At 39.0% G+C, this 21,383-nt stretch overlaps 1 protein-coding gene across 1 annotated transcript in view; it reads left to right on the plus strand.

Annotated features, from left to right (window-relative positions):
- Window positions 1-21,383, plus strand: part of DNAH5 (dynein axonemal heavy chain 5) — a 173,963-nt gene that overhangs the window by 25,343 nt on the left and 127,237 nt on the right. The window contains exons 14-26 of the mRNA XM_058177601.1: window positions 1,461-1,782; window positions 2,202-2,408; window positions 3,169-3,340; window positions 5,877-6,022; window positions 8,330-8,492; window positions 9,805-10,044; window positions 12,234-12,424; window positions 12,518-12,611; window positions 14,447-14,583; window positions 15,514-15,715; window positions 17,912-18,147; window positions 19,564-19,782; window positions 20,997-21,059. Of these exons, the coding sequence (XP_058033584.1) occupies window positions 1,461-1,782; window positions 2,202-2,408; window positions 3,169-3,340; window positions 5,877-6,022; window positions 8,330-8,492; window positions 9,805-10,044; window positions 12,234-12,424; window positions 12,518-12,611; window positions 14,447-14,583; window positions 15,514-15,715; window positions 17,912-18,147; window positions 19,564-19,782; window positions 20,997-21,059 (2,392 nt within the window). The remainder of the gene's footprint in view (window positions 1-1,460; window positions 1,783-2,201; window positions 2,409-3,168; window positions 3,341-5,876; window positions 6,023-8,329; window positions 8,493-9,804; window positions 10,045-12,233; window positions 12,425-12,517; window positions 12,612-14,446; window positions 14,584-15,513; window positions 15,716-17,911; window positions 18,148-19,563; window positions 19,783-20,996; window positions 21,060-21,383) is intronic.

The following is a 21,383-nucleotide window of genomic DNA, read 5'->3' on the forward strand; positions in this document are numbered from 1 at the left end:
GCGATTACAGTATTGCTGTTAGGACCATTTTTCTTGCGCTATAAATGGCTAGGAGATGGATTTTTCTTGAGTTTTGGAGTTTGATTATTTTTCTAAGTTCTTTTTGTTGTACTTTTATTTGGCTGCAAGCTGCTCAAAGCCTTTTTGGAATTCAGTGCAATATACATTATAGAAATGAAAATACAATACAGGGCAATGTAATACAATACCGGTACAGTCAGCTGAGTCCACGGCTGACTGTTGGGAGCGAGTCATTGGCCCCGATGGAGAGAGTGCGCAACTTGGGCGTTCTCCTGGATGAACGGCTGTCTTTTGAAGATCACCTGACGGCCGTCTCCAGGAGAGCTTTCCACCAGGTTTGCCTGGTGCGCCAGTTGCGCCCCTTTCTAGACCGGGATGCCTTGTGCACAGTCACTCACGCCCTCGTGACATCTCGTCTGGATTACTGCAATGCTCTCTACATGGGGCTCCCCTTGAGGGGCATCCGGAGGCTTCAGTTAGTCCAGAATGCGGCTGCGCGGGTGATAGAGGGAGCCCCTCGTGTGCGCAGACTGCACTGGCTACCTGTGGCCTTCCGGGTGCGCTTCAAGGTTTTGGTGACCATCTTCAAAGCGCTCCATGGCATAGGGCCGGGTTACTTACGGGACCGCCTACTGCTACCGAATACCTCTCACCGACCCGTGCGCTCTCACAGAGAGGGACTCCTCAGGGTGCCGTCAGCGAGACAGTGTCGTCTGGCGACACCCAGGGGAAGGCCCTTCTCTGTGGGGGCTCCCGCCCTCTGGAATGAACTCCCCCCAGGACTTCGTCAACTTCCGGACCTCCGAACCTTCCGTCGTGAGCTTAAAACATATTTATTCATCTGCGCAGGACTGGACTAGATTTTAAATTTATAGAGGTTTTAATTGGTTTTAATATTTATACTATTTTTAATAATTTGGCTTTTAGAATAAGTTTTTTAATGGTTATCTTAATTTGTATATATATGTTTTTATTTGCCTGTGAACCGCCCTGAGTCCTTCGGGAGATAGGGCGGTATACAAATATGAATAAATAAATAAATAAATAAATAATACCTACAATATTTTGAAATGGTTAGAGAATCTTGAGAAATTCAGAACCATTTTATACTCATCTGACTTTTAGAGCTTGAAAGTATTTTAAGTTTGACATCTTTTGCACACTTCTACTTAGAATTTATGGGACAGAATGATACATGTCACATTTTATCATACAAATAAATAAATCTACTTTTTTCTTAGTTACACAGCAACATAGATTTGTCCATTCCTGTTTGACTTATCAATGTGCTATGGATAAATGTTCCCGTGGGACTGATGCATGAGTCAATATGTTGCTTTAGAAAGTTAAACTAATATTTGGTGTTTTCATCAGAACGATTAATTTGAAACATAAATAATGTACTGAACCTTCTTGATTATGATGATGTTTTTTCCTAGGCTTGGAATCCCTAATCTTGGCATTGCTAATAAATATCAGATCATCCTGCAAAACTATGATCGTGACATTGAGATGGTCTCTAAGCTGTATTCAAAACACAAGAATGATCCTCCCCTGGCTCGTAATCTTCCTCCCATGGCTGGTAAGATCTTGTGGGCACGACAGCTATTTCATCGGATCCAGGAACCTATGAATCTATTTCAAAAACATTCCATGGTTCTGCAGACAGAGGAAGCAAAGCCTATAATTCGCAACTACAACAGAGTGGCTAAAGTCCTTCTTGAGTTTGAAATTGTCTACCACAGAGGATGGCTTCAACAGGTACTGGACTACACTGTGCTGCATACTTTTATAATGAACATTGTGGAATTTTTTGCTATTAATATACCTAGATGTTAATATAAATTTAGCGGTTTTTTTAGGATCACACTTGGGATTGCGGCAGCAACAGTGCATGTATGAGATAATAAACCAATATGATCAGTTAGCCCGGCTACAGTAACTAGGATATTGAATTAATGTCCCTCAATTTTATTGGTATAAGCTTGGTCAGAGTGTCAAGGAAAGTTCTACATACTGTAGCTAGAAGAGCTGGGATCTATCACTGTTTAGGTCAGAAAAAGTCAAATGCTTATGTGTGGCTGAACCTGTTTACTAGTTCTTCTCCAAAACGCTTGATACCTGTCTGTGATAATCTGCTATTTGATGAGGTTAATATGTGGAACACTTGTTATTTCTAGGTTGAGCTAATTAAAACAGGACTTCAAGCATCATTATTGGTGAAAGCTCCAGAGACTGGAGAAATATTTGTGAATTTTGATCCCGAGATTCTCACCTTAATCAGGGAAGCTAAGTGCATGGCACGCATGGGGCTAGAAATCTCACCACTGGCCATTGCTATTCAAGACAAACAGGATGCCTACAAACAAAATTTCAATAAACTACAGGTATTTTTGTTCTGTTACAGATAAATGCCTTGAAATAAACTTTTAAAGGCTTTATTATTATTATTTAAAGGCTTTCCCCCAACTTCTTTAAATAGGTATAACATTTGCTGCTAAACATCCCCATAAAAAGCTGATTTAGTTCAGGTTCTCTAACCTCTGGAATGAAGATATGACTCAGATGTAAAGATGAATAAATTATGGCTAAATTTGTTTCATTAGCAAATGAAAAAAATGAAGTTTGCAGGTTCCAGTTGTCATTGTCAAGGGCCGGAATAGCTCAGGCTGTTAGAACCTGTTATTAGAACACAGTAGCCTGCAATTACTGCAGGTTCAAGCCCGGCCCAAGGTTGACTCAGCCTTCCATCCTTTATAAGGTAGGTAAAATGAGGACCCAGATTGTTGGGGGGGGCAATAAGTTGACTTTGTAAAAATATACAAATAGAATGAGACTATTGCCTTATACACTGTAAGCCGCCTTGAGTCTTCGGAGAAGGGCAGGATATAAATGTAAAACAAACAAAAAAATTAAAGCATGTCTGCACACTTTATATTTCAATGTGTGGAAAAACAATCTCAATAATCCTATTTTACTCCCTCTTAACTTCCAATTGCAATACTTGATTATTGTCCTATTTTGAGAATTTCTATTTTCAGTCACAGGTTATGCAAATAAACTTTGAAATGTATGCAACAGGTCATGACCAGTTAAGTGAATCTGCAATTATACTATCCGTTACAATTTAAGTTGGTTCTTTTTCAGGTCATGCTGGCAGAATATAAAAGAGTAAAATCAAAAATCCAAGTCCCACTTCATGCTCTAATGGCTCCTCATGTGGGTAAAGTGGATGAGTCGATCCAACCAGGAATAACCACGCTGACCTGGACATCCCTGAATATTGAAACCTATTTAGAGAATATTTTCAGTAAACTTGGTAAGTCTTTGTATATGGGCTATCTCAGTGTTTCTGTTCTGTCCCCTCCCGGCCTCAGCCACGCGAGCTGGCTAAACAAGCCAGTAATTGAGTTCATGGCTGCTATCAGTTCTGGCAGGGAATCTGCAGCTGCCTGCCAAAGTCTCCCTTTTATCTTGGGGTTGCCAGGCAACCAGGAAGTCAGCAGTCCAGACTGAATGTTCAGCTCACTTCCCTAAGTCAAAAAATTCAGCTCAATTTTTGCTTGTCATGGAGCAAAAGAGCAGCCAGGATTGCTTTTATACTCTGTGGGGTGTGGCTCCATGACTCAGCACTTCCTAGGCCTGCCCCACCCCTGCTTCAGTTGTTCCTGCCTCTCCTGCCTACAAAACCTACAGTCCAGCCAGGCCTGATTGCCATCTGCCGGGTCTGGAGGTGTGGCCTGGGGGGGGAAGAGTCAGGGGACAGCGGCCTCATTATCTCCTCCATCTGGCCTGCCTCTGGCTCCTGGAGCTGAGCCAGGGAAGCCGGTGCTCCAGAGGTAAGTCCTGATGGCCCTTCCCCCTCACTTTCTGAGCCACTTTCTGGCAGGGGGCCCAGCTCGGGGGGCGCAGACACAACAGTTTCTCAAACCCTGGCAAGTTTAAAATTTCTGGACTTCAACTCCCAGAATTCCTCAGTTAATTCCTTAACATACTGGCTGGGGAATTCTGGAAGTTGAAGTCCAGACATCTTAAAACTTGCCAAAGTAGAGAAACGCTGTATCTGCCTAATCTTCATGGTATATAGATAGATCCTGCAGTAATGATTGAAATTCGTGAACATTGCTAAAGTTATTCTTTGTTTATTTATTTTTTTCAATTTTTCTTTCCTATTTTGGACTGTGGAAATAAACATGTGGATCTTCAGGAAGTAGTCATGCTGATAGACAATTTATCATCTATGGTTCATTTTTTCCAATACAGAGAAATTGTCTGGTTTAATGAAAAGGGGGATTGGGGTGACATGATAGCAGTGTTCCAATACCTAAGGGGTTGCCACAAAGTAGACAGGGCCAACCTATTCTTCAAAGCACCTGAAGGCAGGATAAGAATCTATGGATGGAAACTAATCAAGGAGAGAACCAACCCAGTACTAAGGAGAAATTTCCTGACAGAACAATTAATCAGTGGAACAACATGCCTCCAGAAATTGTGGGTGTCCAACACTGAAAGTTTTTAAGAAGAGATTGGACAACTATTTGTCTGAAATGTTACAGGGTTTTCTGCTTGAGTAGATGGTTGTGTCAGGGTTCCAACGGATGCCCTAATTAAATCATGAGCCTTGAGGCCAAGTTTCAAAAGAAATCCAGTTATTTATTAGGAACTTCATGTCTGCACATTCCAGTTGAAGCCAACTCTGACCCTACGTAATTTACGTTCCAGCTCTGACACATTCTCCAACAAGGCAATTTCATGGGTTGTAGAGATCACTCCCCTCTGGCCACTGTGAGTAACCATGGAGACGGCCTTGACAGAGATATGGCTGGAATGTGCTTTTGTTTTGACTGATGTGCTGCCTCACTGCAGCTGCAGAGTTCATTTCCCCATCCCTCTTGCCTATGGCAACTCGAGAGCAGGCCAGGGATGCTTTGTGCATTGACAGGTTGGATGAGAAAACCTCCAAGGTTTCCCTTCCAACTCTATTACTCTATTATTCTGATATTCATTGATTTTTTTTTGCTAGAGAATCCACATAGTATAGGGTTGCTATTGAGGTTATAGCAAAAGAAATATAAAGGTTTTGATTTACATGGGTGAGAAAGTATCTTTACAGATGCCCGGTCCTTGCCCTGTGGGACCTTTTTATCTCTAGTGCAGGGGTCTTCAACCTTGGTCCCTTTAAGACTCGTGGACTTCAACTCCCAGAGTCTGGGAGTTGATGTCCACAAGTCTTAAAGGGACCAAGGTTGGAGACCCCTGCTTTAGTGCACATTCAAGTGCTCATTCTATTGCAGGAAAAGGCATCTGTGATTACGTTTCTTTGAATTTGGCTTAGCCTGTAGTGAGAACACAGCCATTGTGGTTTGTAAAGAAAAAAAAAAGGATTAGCTTAAGATAGCAAAATTGCTTTTGCAGCCTGCTTTTATTGGAAAGGCAGAAAGAGAGAAACTGAAAGAAGATCCTTATGTAAACAGCTTTGAGCTCTTGGAGGAAAGGCTGAAAAAAAATGACCCAATAAATCAATAAATATGAAGTCTTCATCTACTACTTTCCTCTATTAGTCTACAGATCATTGGTCAGTGTTCAAACTAATAAGGCTCTGTGTCAGTGCTGGCACTTTTCTCATTCCTTTAAGGGTCTATTACAACAAAAGCTGCACTCTTAGAGACTGATCCCAGAGGAATGTTTTCTTTTGCCCCTTTGACAATTTTGAGGATGAATTCTGCTATCCTAGAAAGATGATGCTTAAAGTTGGTGTGAAATACTGCCATGTTCTTCATAAATGTTTACAGAGAGAGGCTTAGCTATTAAACATATTGTCTTGGTAACGAATTATATCTTCTTTGCTTTTCAAGATAACCTTGAGCTGCTACTTGATCGAGTAAATGACTTAATAGAATTTCGTATTAGTGCTATTCTTCAAGAAATTAGTACTGTGCCCCTCTGCAGTCTTCCTGAAGATGATCCACTGACCTGTGAGCAATTCCTTAACTTGACAAAGGTATTATCCTATAGTTTCATTTTATGTGATAGGAAACTAATCTGTGTATCCATCACTATTTTCAGAGTGAAAGTAGTAGCTCACAATTGCATGTTCTTACGTGCACACAAACATACTTCTTTCAAAAGAAATATAAAGACATTTCTTGGGAATAATCTCTTTTGGATGACAGCTTGTTTGCTATAGTGGTTCAGGTACCAGGCTAGAAACCAGGAAACCATAAGTTCTAGGCCCACCATAGGTGTAAAGCCAGCTATGAGACCATGGCCCAGTCCCTCATTCTTAGCCCTAGAAAGAAGGTTGTAGCAAATCACTCCAGAAATCTTGTCAAGAAAAATCCAGGAGTCAAAACTGACTTGAGGGCACAAAACAACAACAACAACAACAAACCAACCCAAAATCCTCTATTGCACATTGTGGCATTAAAGCTCAGTACAATAGGGTGTATTGTAAAAAAAAAAATTAGTATGTTACAAAGAAAGCGGTAAGATTTTTGTCATTTGACATTCTGAGTGGAGATTTTTGTTTAATTTTTGCAAGGGGCAGACGTAAATCAAGATTAAAATGATAGTTCTGTTTTCTTTTGCTCCACAAGAATAATGATGACCACTTTCAAAGCTAGTCTTTTGATTCTTTTCCCCCAGTCACTAACTCTTATTTCTTGCTATAAAATAGGACTGACAGACATCAGACAGGAATAGCAGAGAGAAATGAAATCAGTGGCTTTTAAAACATTTATAGATGGTAGTGCCTATGTGTATGCATAGTGCTGAATTATGCATTTGAGAGACAGAAGAAAAAGAAAACAAGAAACTGCTATCTGACCTAGCAAATAAAAGGCATCTTTTTTTTATTGAAATGATTGGCAAAGGTAGCTGCAGGGGTCAGTGTGTCTCTTTTCTTCTGGCAGATACCATTAACATGAGGCCACAATGCCCAGTCACTAAAGATGGCAGATATGAAGCATTGCTATGAATCACAGTAGTCAGCTCAGGCAGGGAGTGTTGGCATGGCAGCACAATAGCCAGTCTTTGTTTGAAGTAGGCAGCGTAGGCATCATGCAGTCACAATATTTCTTTCAAGGAGATAGGTGTTTTTTTTAATTTTAAAAAAGGCAGTAATATGTGGCTGTGATCCGTTTCATTGAGTTCATACATTCAGGTCTTGTTGAAATAGAAACCAGAAGAGTGTATACCATTGCACTCATTGCACAGCATGTTACCAGAAAATATCAGGCACAAAGAAGAGAGAGGAAAAGAACTGAAATGCTGTCCTTGACTTGACTTTCTCCAAGATATAAGGATGCATATGGAGTCCTAGAAATAAAAGTTAATCCTTAGGAATACTGGCTGCTAAGAAACTGCAAGGAAGAATAGAAGCTGGGGAAATAGGCTGAGTTGCTGCATCATTCTAAATCATTCTTTGTTTTTTAACCGTGATTTGTTTAATAAGACACTGTGGGTGGGCCCGCAGAGGTTTAGCCAAACATGTCAAACATACAGTATGGATGAGTGTGTGGTGTGAGCCCAGGTGTATATCAGTTGACTAAAAAAAGAAAGAGAATAAACATTCAAATATCTCTGAAAGAAAAGAATGAAACATAGACATTCATGTATCAGAAGGTGTGGGTGTGCAACATGGGCGTGGTTTAGAAAGCAAAGCCTGCTGAGAAGCAAACTGAGAGTTATTCTGCATGTAGAATCAGTGATGCCCCTTCGTGGAAATGACTGCCAGTTTGCTCTCTCTGTTCGGTGGATACCAACACATGGTTGTAAGAAACATGATTCAATTTTTTTGAAAAACATTTCTCTGTGTGTGTGTCAGGAAAATGTCACAATAATGCTTCTGTGTGTCTTAAAACATTCAGGTTTTGGAAAAGTTTTATTCTCTTTTCTTTGAAATTGGGCTCCATTTGTTTTTGTTTTTTTTTTAATATGGAAGAGTCAGCTAATAGCAGATTTTTCTTTCCTGTCAGTGGTTACCAGATTCATATTCACACTACAAATAGAAGAACCTGCTCTTGAATCAAGAACAACTATATTTTTCACAGTCCCCTCTGGTGGGAGTAGTTGGCTTACCTCCCAATGAGTCCTGGAAACTCATTAGAATCAGACATGTTTAATATTTTGGTTAGGAGTTTTCCACTGTCTTTAATTCAGGTTTCTCATGGCTGTGGAACTTTTTTCTTCTTTTGTGGATGTGCAGTACAGGAGGATGGTGAGATGATCTGAGTTTTTAAGTATATCCTATTGCTGGCATCGCTAAACTAGAGCGAAATTTAACTAATGCTCCATATTTTGTTTCCAGGAGCTCTGCACTAAAGGGTTATACACGCTACATCTCAAAAGCTCATTAGCAGAAGAAGCAACAAATGAACTTATCAACATGTTGCTAGATCTGGATGCTCAGCATAAGGGAGATGCTGGTGAGAGTTTTCTGAGTGGAAGCAAAACTGAAGGAATTAATGAAGGTAAGAGCAAATATGCTACCATATGTAAACTAGCACTGTATTACTTGTTCATGCTCTTCATTAAAACATCTGTGTCTTGTAAGTTAGAATACAAATAAGACAAATGAATGGAACAGTATATTTCAACAACGTAATCAGTTCTACCACCTACATAGCTAATGCAAATTGAACCAGTGAGAACACTTTTCCCCTTTTCTGTAAGCTATTTAAAGAATAAGAAAAGGATCAAAATTCTAGATAGAACACTCTGCAGCTAAGACATTTTCCATGCTTATACAAGCACATATTTACACTGGTAATGCTAGAGACCTTTGGGGAGTGGAATATTTAGGTGATGTGAGAAACATCTGAATAGTAAGAGCAAAACTTCTCAAACAGTAGTTTGTAAGTAAGGACAGCTGATGTAATAAGCTTTTATAACTTTTCTATTTTAATTTTACTTAAGTAAATGTGAATTTTAATTAAGTAAATGTGAATCAAACCGATACATAGCACAAGAATCCCGGATTTTTGTTTAGGCATTTAGAAAGGGCCTTAAGAAACGGGAGGAAGAGCTGCAACCTAGACAACCTTCATTCAAAAAGTATCTCAGGCCACCCAAAGAAAAGAGGCATGGGAAGTGTTTTAGAAGGGGCCCTCCTTGATTTTCTGGGGAGTAAAAGTAAAGGAGAGGAGATGGCTTTCAGACTTGCAAAATTCTGTTATGGTAGCCCAGGGTGTCAAACCCACGGCCCATGGGCCGGATGTGTCACGCACTGGCCACACCCACTTTAGCAAAGGGAAAAAAAGTTGTGATACATCACTTGATGCTGTGACAACGCAAGTTTGACACCCCTGCTCTAGCCCTTACAATAAAGATATTGTTAGTTCTCTGAGTTTGTTCTTCTCTGGCCTACCTTGAAAGATTTACAATATGCAGGTGTTGGTCACTAACTCATTCATGAAGCTGCTGAAACAATAATCTAAATTGGACAGTTTAAAGTAAAGTACTGTTAGAAAACACATGCTAATACTGAAATGCTCATGTTATGAAGAAAAAGGAGAGGGATGCTAGATCCCCACCCCCATGAGAATCTATGCTGACTATGTTATTGTAAAGTGATGGAGATGATAGTAGACCCAACCAATTCTTATTCATATATTTTCCTTTGTCTATTTAAAACTCGGTGCTGATTGTTACCACATTACCCTAAAGCCATAAAGAAATATGGAATTGCATAAGGTTGTATATATCTATAAATAGTACTGATGATTCATTTATTGGTTGATCAGAATTTTGCTGATTTAATTCAGTTGTTGTTCCCATATATAGAAGAAGAAGGACCAATGGACATCTTAGCATCCTCACAGACTGCTAGTCAGTTTTCAGTAGGATTGTCTTCTCCTTTAACCAAGAAAAAAAAGAAAGAAATGGAGATGCTTGAAGAAGAAGCTCAGGAACTACTTTCCCATTTCAGTCATCGCAATGTTGATGCTCTTCTGAAAGTTATTCGTAACACTCTGGAGGCCATACGCAAGCAAATTCACGCCTCTTCTGTGATCAGTTTTTTAGGTAATCACTTTCTTTTCTTAACCTTTTTTCCACCAAAAAAATACAGGTTGATTGTTATGAAGAACCCATGTATATAGCATGGAGAACACAGTTATGTTTTGAATTTGGTATGAAGAACTAAGGTGGGTGTCAAGGAAGGATGGTAGTGTGAAAGAAGCACATCTCTATAGCACTCCTCCTAATTAGTCTGTTTCTCCACATAGATTAAGTGGAGTCTTTTTCACAAACTAGAATTAAGAAATCAGTAGAACAACTCAAGTTTTGAAATGCACATGTCACAGCTCTGAGGCACCATTGTAATAATTTGCTGTGATGAGGAGGGTTAAGGTAAAGGTTCCCCTCGCACATATGTGCTAGTCATTCCCGACTCTAGGGGGCGGTGCTCATCTCCATTTCAAATCCAAAGAGCCAGTGCTGTCCAATGACGTCTCTGTGGTCATGTGGCTGGCATGACTAAAAGCCAAAGGCGCACGGAACATTGTTACCTTCCCACTAAAGGTGGTCCCTATTTTTCTACTTGCATTTTTTATGTGCTTTCGAACTGCTAGGTTGGCAGAAGCTGGGACAAGTAATGGGAGCTCACCCCGTTACGCGGCACTAGGGATTCGAACTGCTGAACTGCCGACCTTTCGATCGACAAGCTCAGCATCTTACCCACTAAGCCACCGCGTCCCTGATGAAGTGGGTAGTGCATCGCAAATTGAGTTTTGTGCTTCCTGAACATTGGTCTGCTGATAATGTGAACATATCTTTGTTGACAGTCAGTTTAAAAAAATACAAGAACATTCTAAAAACAGCTTGATGGAATGCAGTGAGATTTACTTTCTGAATATTATACTTAAGATATATCTACATTGAAAATAGTATTACTCTTTAAGCAGAAATGACATGTTAAAGGCAAAATTATATTTGGGCTCATTGCTTAATGTGCTGTTGAAGCCTAGACATTATGATCAAACTTTTTTGTAATCTCAAAATATCCAGGACAGCATCTAAATGATGTCATAGAAAAGTATTGTTGCCATATACTCCACAACATCCCTACTCTGGGTGAGTGTGTATGTTAGGCCATTTTCACATGAAAGAACGATCTTGAAAGACACCTGGGAGCTAAACCATGTAAGGAAATATAAATGAAAAACAAAAACTTGTGTGAATTTTATCCGTGTGAAGCCCCTAGAGTTATATAGCAACAGTGGCTCTCATATGCTAACATGTAGGCTGTTCCATTTTGCACCAAAGATAATCCCATGTAAAGCATCTTGCAATAATCTAGCCTAATGGTGATGAGGACATCATTCACCATTACCAGTGGTTTTGCTCTACATATGTTTGCTGCCTAGGCAGAGGCCTCCTTGGTCCTGACCTCCACTTGATAATCCAGCAGGAGCTCTAATTTCAGGAAAGTTCCCAAGTTGTAGATTTGCTTGTCCAGATTTATAACCAAGGAAGTCTGAGTGCCAAATGATTCTGTACAAAATAATTATTATAGCAAACTTGTGCTGGTAAAAGGAAATGGAGAAACAAAGTTTGGGATAACTCCTTTTTCTTACATTTTTCTGGAAAGCTTGATTCTCTGGAAAGGTTGATTCTGCAGAGCAGCATGAAATAGATTTAGGAGGAATAAAATGTAGGCTAAATACTAGTGTTTGCCTGCTTGTTTTGCCCCTCGTGGCTTCAATTCCAATGTTTCATGTGAACAGAAGAACCCAATGTGAATATTATTGATCTGAATTCTTCCCACTATATGGGACAAAATGCTGAAAGTTCAAAGCAATATAGCTTCTTTTCTGTCCTAATGAAGGCACATCTTAAAATATTTATGGCAGAAGGGAATCTGTGAGCAGTGCAGATGTATGCAATCTCCAAAGAATACATGTTTCATCAATAAATTGATGGTCTTTTCATGACTGTATGACCAACATGGTTCATATAATGTATATTATTTGTGCCCCAAGTATCTTGTGCTTCACTGTGTTAAAGTTTTCAAGGAAGTTCTCTTTTAAATTGAACACAATGAACCAAGCCTCCTTGGTTTTTCAAATAAAATCAGTTGGCCTTGTATTGTTTTTCCAGTGTATCTTAACTACAAACTGATGAATTATCTAACTGTTGGCTGTTTGGAAGATGTGGATTTTATTCTGTATCTGAGTGGATTAATAAGGATTATGTTTCTCATTTCCATATAGATAGTGAGAATATCTCAAAGCAGAGACAAAATGCTGCACCCATCTTTAAAGCTAGTGTTATCCTTTCTATTCCAAATTTTGCTATAATGCCAACCCTTGAAGAAATTCAGCAAACACTCAACAAAGCTGTGGACTGTATTGTAAGCACCATGAAAGGAGTTGGTCAGTGGAGTAAGGAGAGACTATCAAAGGTATGTGTTTATGTACTTCAAAGAGGTCTATTGATAAACAGTATGAAATTTGAGATAGTGGAGTCTAAGGATTTTTTTTCTCATTCTGCACAGAAAAAGTTGTTAGAACGCAAAATGCTTGCTTTACGAAATGAGGGAGGCAGCGATTCTGAGACTGAAATGAAAGAGGCTGAAGTTGGAAACCAGGGTAATATAATATTTATCTATGTTTCTTGACTTTTCTAAGATTTAAATACAAAGTATTTTAACTGCTATGTGGCATTTCATTGATGCAACAATTAATCATGAAACAATGTGGTGGCAATAACATACTTTAAGTACATATATTTAGAATGTGGGAAAGATACTCTCATCCCATTAGTAGTGTATGTGTGAATGTCAAAGTCAGAGCAGCCAAGATTAATGGATTGACTTAGCCTCAGAATAAAAAGAAGAGGAAAAAGATTGATTGTCAAAATAAGAGGTAAGACAAGAGAACTGGCAACACAAAACCTTCTTTTCATGCATAAAAGGATCACTTAAAGTTAGCACTGGACACACCAATTTACTAAACAAGTAATTTACTAGTTAAAAGGAAATAGCCCAGGGAAATCCAAAATTTTTCCCTACTGGTTCTGTGGGCATGGCTTGGTGGGTGTGGCAGGGGAAGGATATTGCAAAATCTCCATTCCAACCCCATTCCAGGGGAAGGATACGGCAATATCTCCATTCCCTCCCCTCCTGGGGGAAGGATATTGCAAAATCTCCATTCCCACCCCACTCTGAGGCCAGCCAGAGGTGGTATTTGCCAGTACTCTGAATTACTCAAAATTTCCGCTACTGGTTCTCCAGAACCTGTTAGAACCTGCTGGATTTCACCCCTGGAATATCTACCTTTGCTTCTTGGAATTCCAAAGAGATAGACCAGTCTTCCATAATTCTTCCTGTAAATTCTAGATATGTGCCACCTTTTTGGTTTTCTTTTTGCTGCTTACTCCATGAAGCTCCTTATTAAGGTCTAAGATGGTTGCAACATGCTAATCACTTGCAGAAACTCAATTCATTCTCCACAAAAGCATTCTAGAGTTTTTATTTTGCTCATTGCCAATCCACTGTACCAAATGACATTTACACTGCACACCTTTTCGAAAGGACATAAATTGAAGCACAATTATAGATAAAGTGTCCAACCCAAGGCTGCAAGATTTCATGTGACCCACAGAAATCTTGGATGTAGCCTGCAGAGAACCTCCAGGAAGCCTTAGCCAGCCGAGAGAGACAGGGTCTAATATGAAGTGCTGAGTTAGCAATTCCAGCAATCCTGTCAACTTCATCAGCAGTAACAGGACCAGACTTTCCCCAGTTTTAGATACCTACATGGGGCCTGAAGGCCAGAGTTCAACTTGGAGCAGATCCAAGCAAATACCAGATAGATGCTTGCTATTGCCCTGGAAGTCATTTAAAGCTTGACTTAGAGATTTCACCTTCAGTTGTACCAATTGTGGTCCAGTGTACCTTTCAGAGAAGTGATGGGTTGCTACCGGTTCGCCCAGGCTTGGCTTAGCAGCGGTGGTGGGAGGCTCTGCCCACCACCCGGACATCATCAAATACAATCTATTTATTTATTTTATTTTGTCACACAGTATATATAAGCATAAGCATGTAATAACTATACAATATATAATCATATAAGTATGAGTATGTAATAACTATATTAATTGGATATAACGAAAGGAAGCAATAGGACAGGAACGATAGGCACGCTTGTGCTCTTATGCACGCCCCATATGTGCATGTGCAGAAGCTTCTGCGCATGCACAGACAGGGTGCGTGTGTGAGCGAAGTGAGTGTGCACATGAGCGAACCGGTAGGAAATGTAAGTGAAACCCACCCCTGTTTCAGAGTATCACTCTTTTCTTGCCACAAAAAGACAAAGTACCATCTCAGCCCAAAGAAGCCACATATTCCTGATTGATCATAGAAAAAAAATGTTCCAGTTTTGGCCCTCTGATGTAGAGTTCCTTGTTTTGTTTTTTTGTCTAGATGCAGCTTCTGAAACAGCCTCTATGATCTTGCCCTCTCCTATCCAGAAAAAGAACTACTACAAAGCCATTTCAGAGAACAAGGAAATAATTAAATTGGTGTCTGTGCTTAGTACAACTATCAGTTCTACCAAAAGGGTGAGCAAAAGCATATGAGTGAAAGTTGCAGTCCAGGAACTGTCTAAACAGTGAGAAATGATCCTGAAGCAGGAAACAAAGAAAGAGAACAAAGTGGTGGTGAAGGGGTGAAGGATGTACAGGTTGGCAGCAGAAACCGAGAGAAAAAGCAAAATATTTCAGCAGAACAAAATGGATTAGTTCTCCAGGCGGGCTACCAAAAAAAAAGAAAATGTTTGTTTTACAAGCTATGCAAAGTCCAAGTCTGCTTCTGATAGCAGTGAGGCCCTGATGGGGGCATGCCAGATTAGAGGTATTTAATGGACTGAGGTAAAGATCTACCTTGTGTATCTTGACCCCTTCCTTGCCATCTTTGTTAACCTTAAGTCAATTATAATGTTAATATTTTAACGTTATAATTAAGGGCCGTGGTAGCTCAGGCTGGTAAGAAGCCTGTTATTAGAACACAGCAGCCTGCAATTACTGCAGGTTCAAGCCCGGCCCAAGGTTGACTCAGCCTTCCATCCTTTATAAGGTAGGTAAAATGAGGACCCAGATTGTTGGAGGGGCAATAAATTGACTTTGTAAATATACAAATAGAATGAGACTATTGCCTTATACACTGTAAGCCGCCCTGAGTCTTCGGAGAAGGGTGGGATATAAATGTAAATAAATAAATAAAAAAAAACATTATTTTTTTAATGTTTTATTGTTTTTACTTGGTTGTAAGCCAAGGCGACTCTAGGTGAGATGAGTGGCATATACGGTGAACTTAATAAATATATACATGAATGAATTAATGAATCGTACTCCAGGATTTCTCAGATATGAATGAAAGCCTTTAATGCCAAAGTTCATGGGTCATTACTTCATGAAGCAATATATATCAAAATTTAGTACTGGAACTGTTTGTATACGATTGCCTTATATTGATTTTTATCAATGTTTCAGGAAGTTGTTTCAGCTTTGGAGCGCTTCAAATGTTATCATCACATCTGGCAGAGAGAGAAGGAAGAAACCATTGAAAATTTCATCAAAGGAGGCCCTCTGCTGTCTGATTTTGAATCCCAAATCCTTTATTACCGAGACTTAGAATTAAAAATTAATTCAGAATCTGAATACATATTCGTGGGAACTGTTGCATTATATACTGGTACGGGGATTTAATGTTTAGTTACCAGTAAATTTTATTTAATTTCATTCAGAATGCTTTTTTTTAACATTGACTGAAGTCTCAAAATAAGGTTGGATAATCTGAAATATCAGAGCCTAAACCTATCCTTTGTTTTGCTATTGTAAGGCAAAAAACAAACAAACACAACCATCAAAAATCTAGATTAAAGGCAGGAGTGAGTTCTAATTTTTTTTACTACCGGTTCTGTGAGCGTGGCTTATTTTGTGGGCGTGGCTTGATGGTCATGTGACAGTGGGTGTGGCTTGATGGTCATGTGACTGGGTAGGCGTGACCAACTCAATGTCTCTCATGTCAAGGGGTACCTCGCCTGGCCCCTCCCCTCCCAGCCATTCCTTGTCACACCCAGCCTCAATGTATCTATAGTTCTGCAAAAATGTTGTTCACCTTTTTTCAACTTTATTATCTACATACTATAGATCAGGGATCTCCAAACTTGGCCATTTTAAGACTTAAGGACTTCAACTCCCAGAATTCCTCAGCCAGCTTTGCTGTCTTAAAGTCTTAAAGTGGCCAAGGTTAGAGACCTCTGCTATAGATGCACTTTCATGGACCACTGAAAGGAGGAAATGGCTCACATGCTTTGCCCAAGAGTGTGATAGGCAACAGTCTTTTAAGGGGCTGCTAGAAAGAAGGGGGGGGGAAAGTATTTTCCAAAGCACCAGAAAGCAAAACAAGAAGCAATGGATGGAAACTCAACAAAGAGAGAAGCAACCTAAAACTAAGGACAAACTTCCTGACAGTGTGAACCTATATAGGTTTCAGTCATAATTTCACATATAAAATAGCCATTCATGTAATCCAAGCTGCATATTGTTCAAAACAATTATTAGTATTATGGCTGATGTTTGACAGCAAGCCTAAAATCTCCATTCCCTCCCCACTCCAGGGGAAGGTTACTTCAAAATCCTCATTTCTTCCCCACCCCACTAATCTGTTCTGGGAAGGAATCAAACTCCCCCCTCTTCATTTCCCAAATAAAATATCCCAGATAATTAAGGAATAATCAAGCTGCTAGCAAGGAACCTGCCTGGAATTCCACATTCCTGCCAGCTGCATAAAGGAAACTTTGTAAGAGATCATAGAAAGTGAAAGCCAGAAGTTCGGCTCCATTTACAAGCAGGCAGAAAACTCATTCAAGACAGGATACTTTACAATGGAAATCGCCCAAACCTTTTTAGAAACACAAAGCCCATGTTGCACAAACCCCAAAACTTCAAAAATATCGAACCATATAAGAATTCCTCCTCTTATCTAATTTGTTGTTCAGCTGACCCAGAAAGGAGCTTCTAGCCACTCTGTCAATTTAAAACGACAGCGGTTCCCCCCCACTTCTTCTTTGCCAAGCGATCTCCTGGCTGAGAAGTGAGCCGATCAGTTGGGAGGCTTCTTGGCTTCTCAATTTAAAGGGACGGTGTCTTGTTTTTTTTCTTCTCTTCTTCGACAAGTGAGTCTTGATTTTTTCCTTCTAGCCAATCAGCTGGGAGTCGGGAGGCAGCAATAGATTGGGGGCGGGGCCAGGCAGAATTTTTACTACCGGTTCTCCAAACTATTCCAAATGTTTACTACTGGTTCTTGTGAACTGGGGAGAACCGGTAGCAACCCACTACTGATTAAAGGTTTGAGCTAGTTAACAAGAAAAGAAAAATTTCTAAACTCTTCCACCAACATTTTAAACAAAAAGAGTATGCTAGCTTTTTTGAAGTATACAGTGTGTACAATCCTACTTTACATCATTCTCCAGACAGTGTAATTCTCCTCTTTCCCAAAATATTAAACACATTTATTGTTGGGGGCAATAAGTTGACTTTGTATATAAATATACAAATAGAATGAAGACTATTGCTAACATAGTGTAAGCCGCCCTGAGTCTTCAGAGAAGGGCGGGATATAAATGCAAATAATAAAAAATAATAAAAAAATTTACTTGCCATCAAAAAGTTTATTTAGAAGTTGCTTTAGTCTCAGTCAAATGTATTTCTACATAGCATATATAAAATAAAACTCTCTTGCTGTTTTTCCTGAGGTATATTAAAACGGTGTTACTGCTTTATCTCTTGTCACCAAATGCATGGAAGAGGGGATAGTAGATTTAATATGGGCTGTGTCAGTACATCAATTTGGTCCTAACTGAAGCTTCTCCATCATTTTCTATAGCGGATTTAAAGTTGGCCCTTACAACAGAAACCAAAGCTTGGATGGCTGCGTTTGGACGTCACTGTAATAAGAAATACAGGACAGAGATGGAAAACATCTTCACCTTTGTAGAGGAAATCAGCAAGAAACTGAACCGTCAGATTAAAGACCTGGATGACATAAGAATAGCCATGGCTGCCCTCAAAGAGATCCGAGAACAACAAATCTCCATAGACTTCCAAGTGGGACCAATTGAGGTAACTGGGAAGGGAACCCAGGCCCATTGCTTGTCCTGCCACTTGGCACTGAACTCTGCCTTCTGCTAGTTTGATGAAAGAAGGTAAATTCCTTTCTTACATTGGAAGGCAAGGAAAGGTGATGGAGAGGTCTACTCAGAGGTTAATGTTTTCAGAGTCCTCCTATCAATTGCATCTTTGTTTTCACACCAAAATCTTTTTTTTGCTTTTAGCAGCTTTAGTATCTTTTCTGCCTCTTCCTTGACTGTGTAATACCCCACTTTACAGATTTAATTTCTTAATTGTTTCACTCAAGAGGGAATGAAACTTACTTTGCTTTTCTCTGACTGGCTTTCTGCCTAATAGTTCCAATGATAAAATATGAAAAATCTACAAACTTTGTTTACAGGACAAGGTGAGAGCAGAAGAAACCACTTCCTCAAAATCAAGGGACAAACGGCTCATAAGTATTGACTTCTCCTGCCCATCAAGCCTTTTGTCAATCATGTAACGCTTAGATAGAGCAGGCCTTCACCACTTCTGAAGGGGAAAGGACTTATACCTTAAAAATAATTGTGGGCGACAAAAGAATAGCTGGTGCCCTGATCTGCTGTTCAGTGGTTCAAAAACATTTCTTTCTGGGTAGAAGTAGCTGCAAAAACAGTGACAGTGGATCCTTCTTGGGTAGCATCAAGTTTGGTGGCAAGTGGATTGGTTATTTTTTAAAAAAATGCTTTGGGAAGGACTGCACAAGGCTGTTTGATTGGCCACATTTTCTGCAGGCCAGAAAAAATAGCTTTAATTGTATAATAAAAGATCATTCTTAGGAAATCTGTTTGGGATACTGTCATCATCATCACATCGGCCATTCAGTCATGTCCAACCCTTGGCTCTCTATGGATCATCTCTCTCCATGCCCCTCTCTCACACTTCCTCCTTAATCAACTGTTTGGTGATCTTGTCTTCAACTGATATTTTTGGTGAGGTTCAGTCTAGGACTTTATTATTTTCGCAGTCCATCGGACATGTAATAGTCGCCTCTAGAACCACAATTCAAAGGTGTCCACCCTTCTCTTATCTGCCTTTTTTTAGAGCCATTTGTTTTTTGCAGCCATAAATAGCAATTGGAAAAAATATTGCGTCTGCATTTGATTGTGAGATACTATAGCTGTAAATACATTCACTCTCAAAAACAAAAACCTAGATACTTCTTTCATTGTTAGTAGTATGTAAATGGTGGCTATCTTCTGGTATGTGTTATTTAAAATTCAAGGTTGCTGATTTTTAAGATGGGTTTTGCACTAACTCAAACAATTCTCTTTCATCTTTAGCAAGCTTTCTACTGCTATATTTATCTTGAATTCCCAAATCTATGTTTGGTTAGTAATGCCATGTGTAAACTTTAATAATGAAAGATAACAACTGTTGCCTTGGCAGGAATCTTATGCAACGTTAAACAAGTATGAGTTACTGGTGGCAAAGGAGCAGATGGAAAAAGTCGACACTCTGCGGTATACCTGGGAGAAATTGTTGGTCCGAGGAAATGAAGTGCAGAATGAATTAGTGGCTTTGCAGCCCAAATTCCGAGGGGAACTAATCAGCACAGTGGAAGTATTTGTTGAAGATTGTGATCAATATTACTTGGATTATGACAAGGTACAATACTACAGTACATTGGGAAAACACAATTTTCAAACTTGTTTCTTGTATCTGAAAATAAGTTGAAGGTTAGACATTAAAAATAGAGTTTATTCTCGGTTAGCTCAGGGTAACATTAAAAAATCCCAGCAGAAATAAGGTAATATTAGCTTACATTCCTTTGCAGTTTTTAAAATGCACAGTACTAGTTTAAAAAAAGAAGAAGCTATCCCTATCAGGTCTATAGGTGCTTTTCCTTAGTTGGTCAAATATAGAAAGCAGCTAACTCTAAACACATTATTCAAGATTGAAGAGTATACCTTAGCAGTAGAATCGATCATCTGACAAGCCTAGCAAATATTTGCACAGGAATATATTTTATCCCCAAGCCAGGTTCTGGAAATTTCCCTATTGATAGAAGGAATTCCAGAGTTATAGTGTTATAGTAAATTTCTATACTAAATTTATAGTAGTAAATTTCTCCCATATCTGAAACTTCAAAGAAACATTAAATTTTTAGAAAGGATTACTTCAGAGTAATAATAATAATAATAATAATAATAATAATAATAATAATAATAATAATAATAATAATAATAATAATAATAATAATAATAATAATAATAATAATAATAATAATATTTGTATACCGCCCTTCTCCCGAAGGACTCAGGGTGGTGAACAGGCAGATAAAATACAAATACACACAATAATTAAAAACATCCCTTAAAAAACTAATTTAAATGCCCAATGAGTAGAACTTGTTTTACACAAGCAACTACAGCATTCTACACTTGGATGGTGTGAAGTAACTCAGCTGACAAGAGCTGTATTTGTATCTCTGTGTGTTATGGAATAGAGTCACACTTCATTTTAAATGTATGAAAAACTCCATGGGGTGGAGATTTCCCAGTATGAAAAGTTTGATTTGAGGTTGTAGAAACATTGAATATTTCATTCTATGCAAAGTCATAGTTGATCCACAAATCATAAGACTATGTTATCCTTCTGCTTAGATATGTTTTGATTATAATTTGATTACTTGTTCTGTTGGAAGCTTTGAAGCTGGGGATTGAATGTACAAAAGGAAGTATCACTTTAATTACCATAACCTAAATGATGTAATCATTTTGGAGATGAGAGAATGGACACTCTAAAATGAAAGGTAGCATATACTCTTGAAGGACTTTTAAATGGATTTTTATTAATATTTCAATCTATTCTTCTTCCAGAATGGTCCCATGGTAGATGGACTTGAACCTCAAGAAGCTAGTGACAGGCTTATAATTTTCCAGGTATTTCCTCTACCGTTTTGCTTATTAATGTAAAGTATCTCCCCAGTCTGATAATCTTGCACTGGACTTTACCTTCCACCCAATCAGGATACCTTAGACTGCAATCGGATTGGAAAAGACTAATATAAATAGCTAATGCTTAAAGATAAACTGCAAGATAGCATCACCCTGATATGTCAATTTGTATCTGACCCAGCAAGAGAAAATTATATCGCAAAAGTGAATTCCGCAATAGTCAAGGAGACTCTGTTAGACCATACCAATTCTGTTTTCTGTTTCTATAGTGACCAAAGTATTTGTGCTGAAGATACGTGCAGATGCTAC

Source organism: Ahaetulla prasina, chromosome 3 (assembly GCF_028640845.1).
Source record: "Ahaetulla prasina isolate Xishuangbanna chromosome 3, ASM2864084v1, whole genome shotgun sequence".
NCBI classification, from domain to species: domain Eukaryota; kingdom Metazoa; phylum Chordata; class Lepidosauria; order Squamata; family Colubridae; genus Ahaetulla; species Ahaetulla prasina.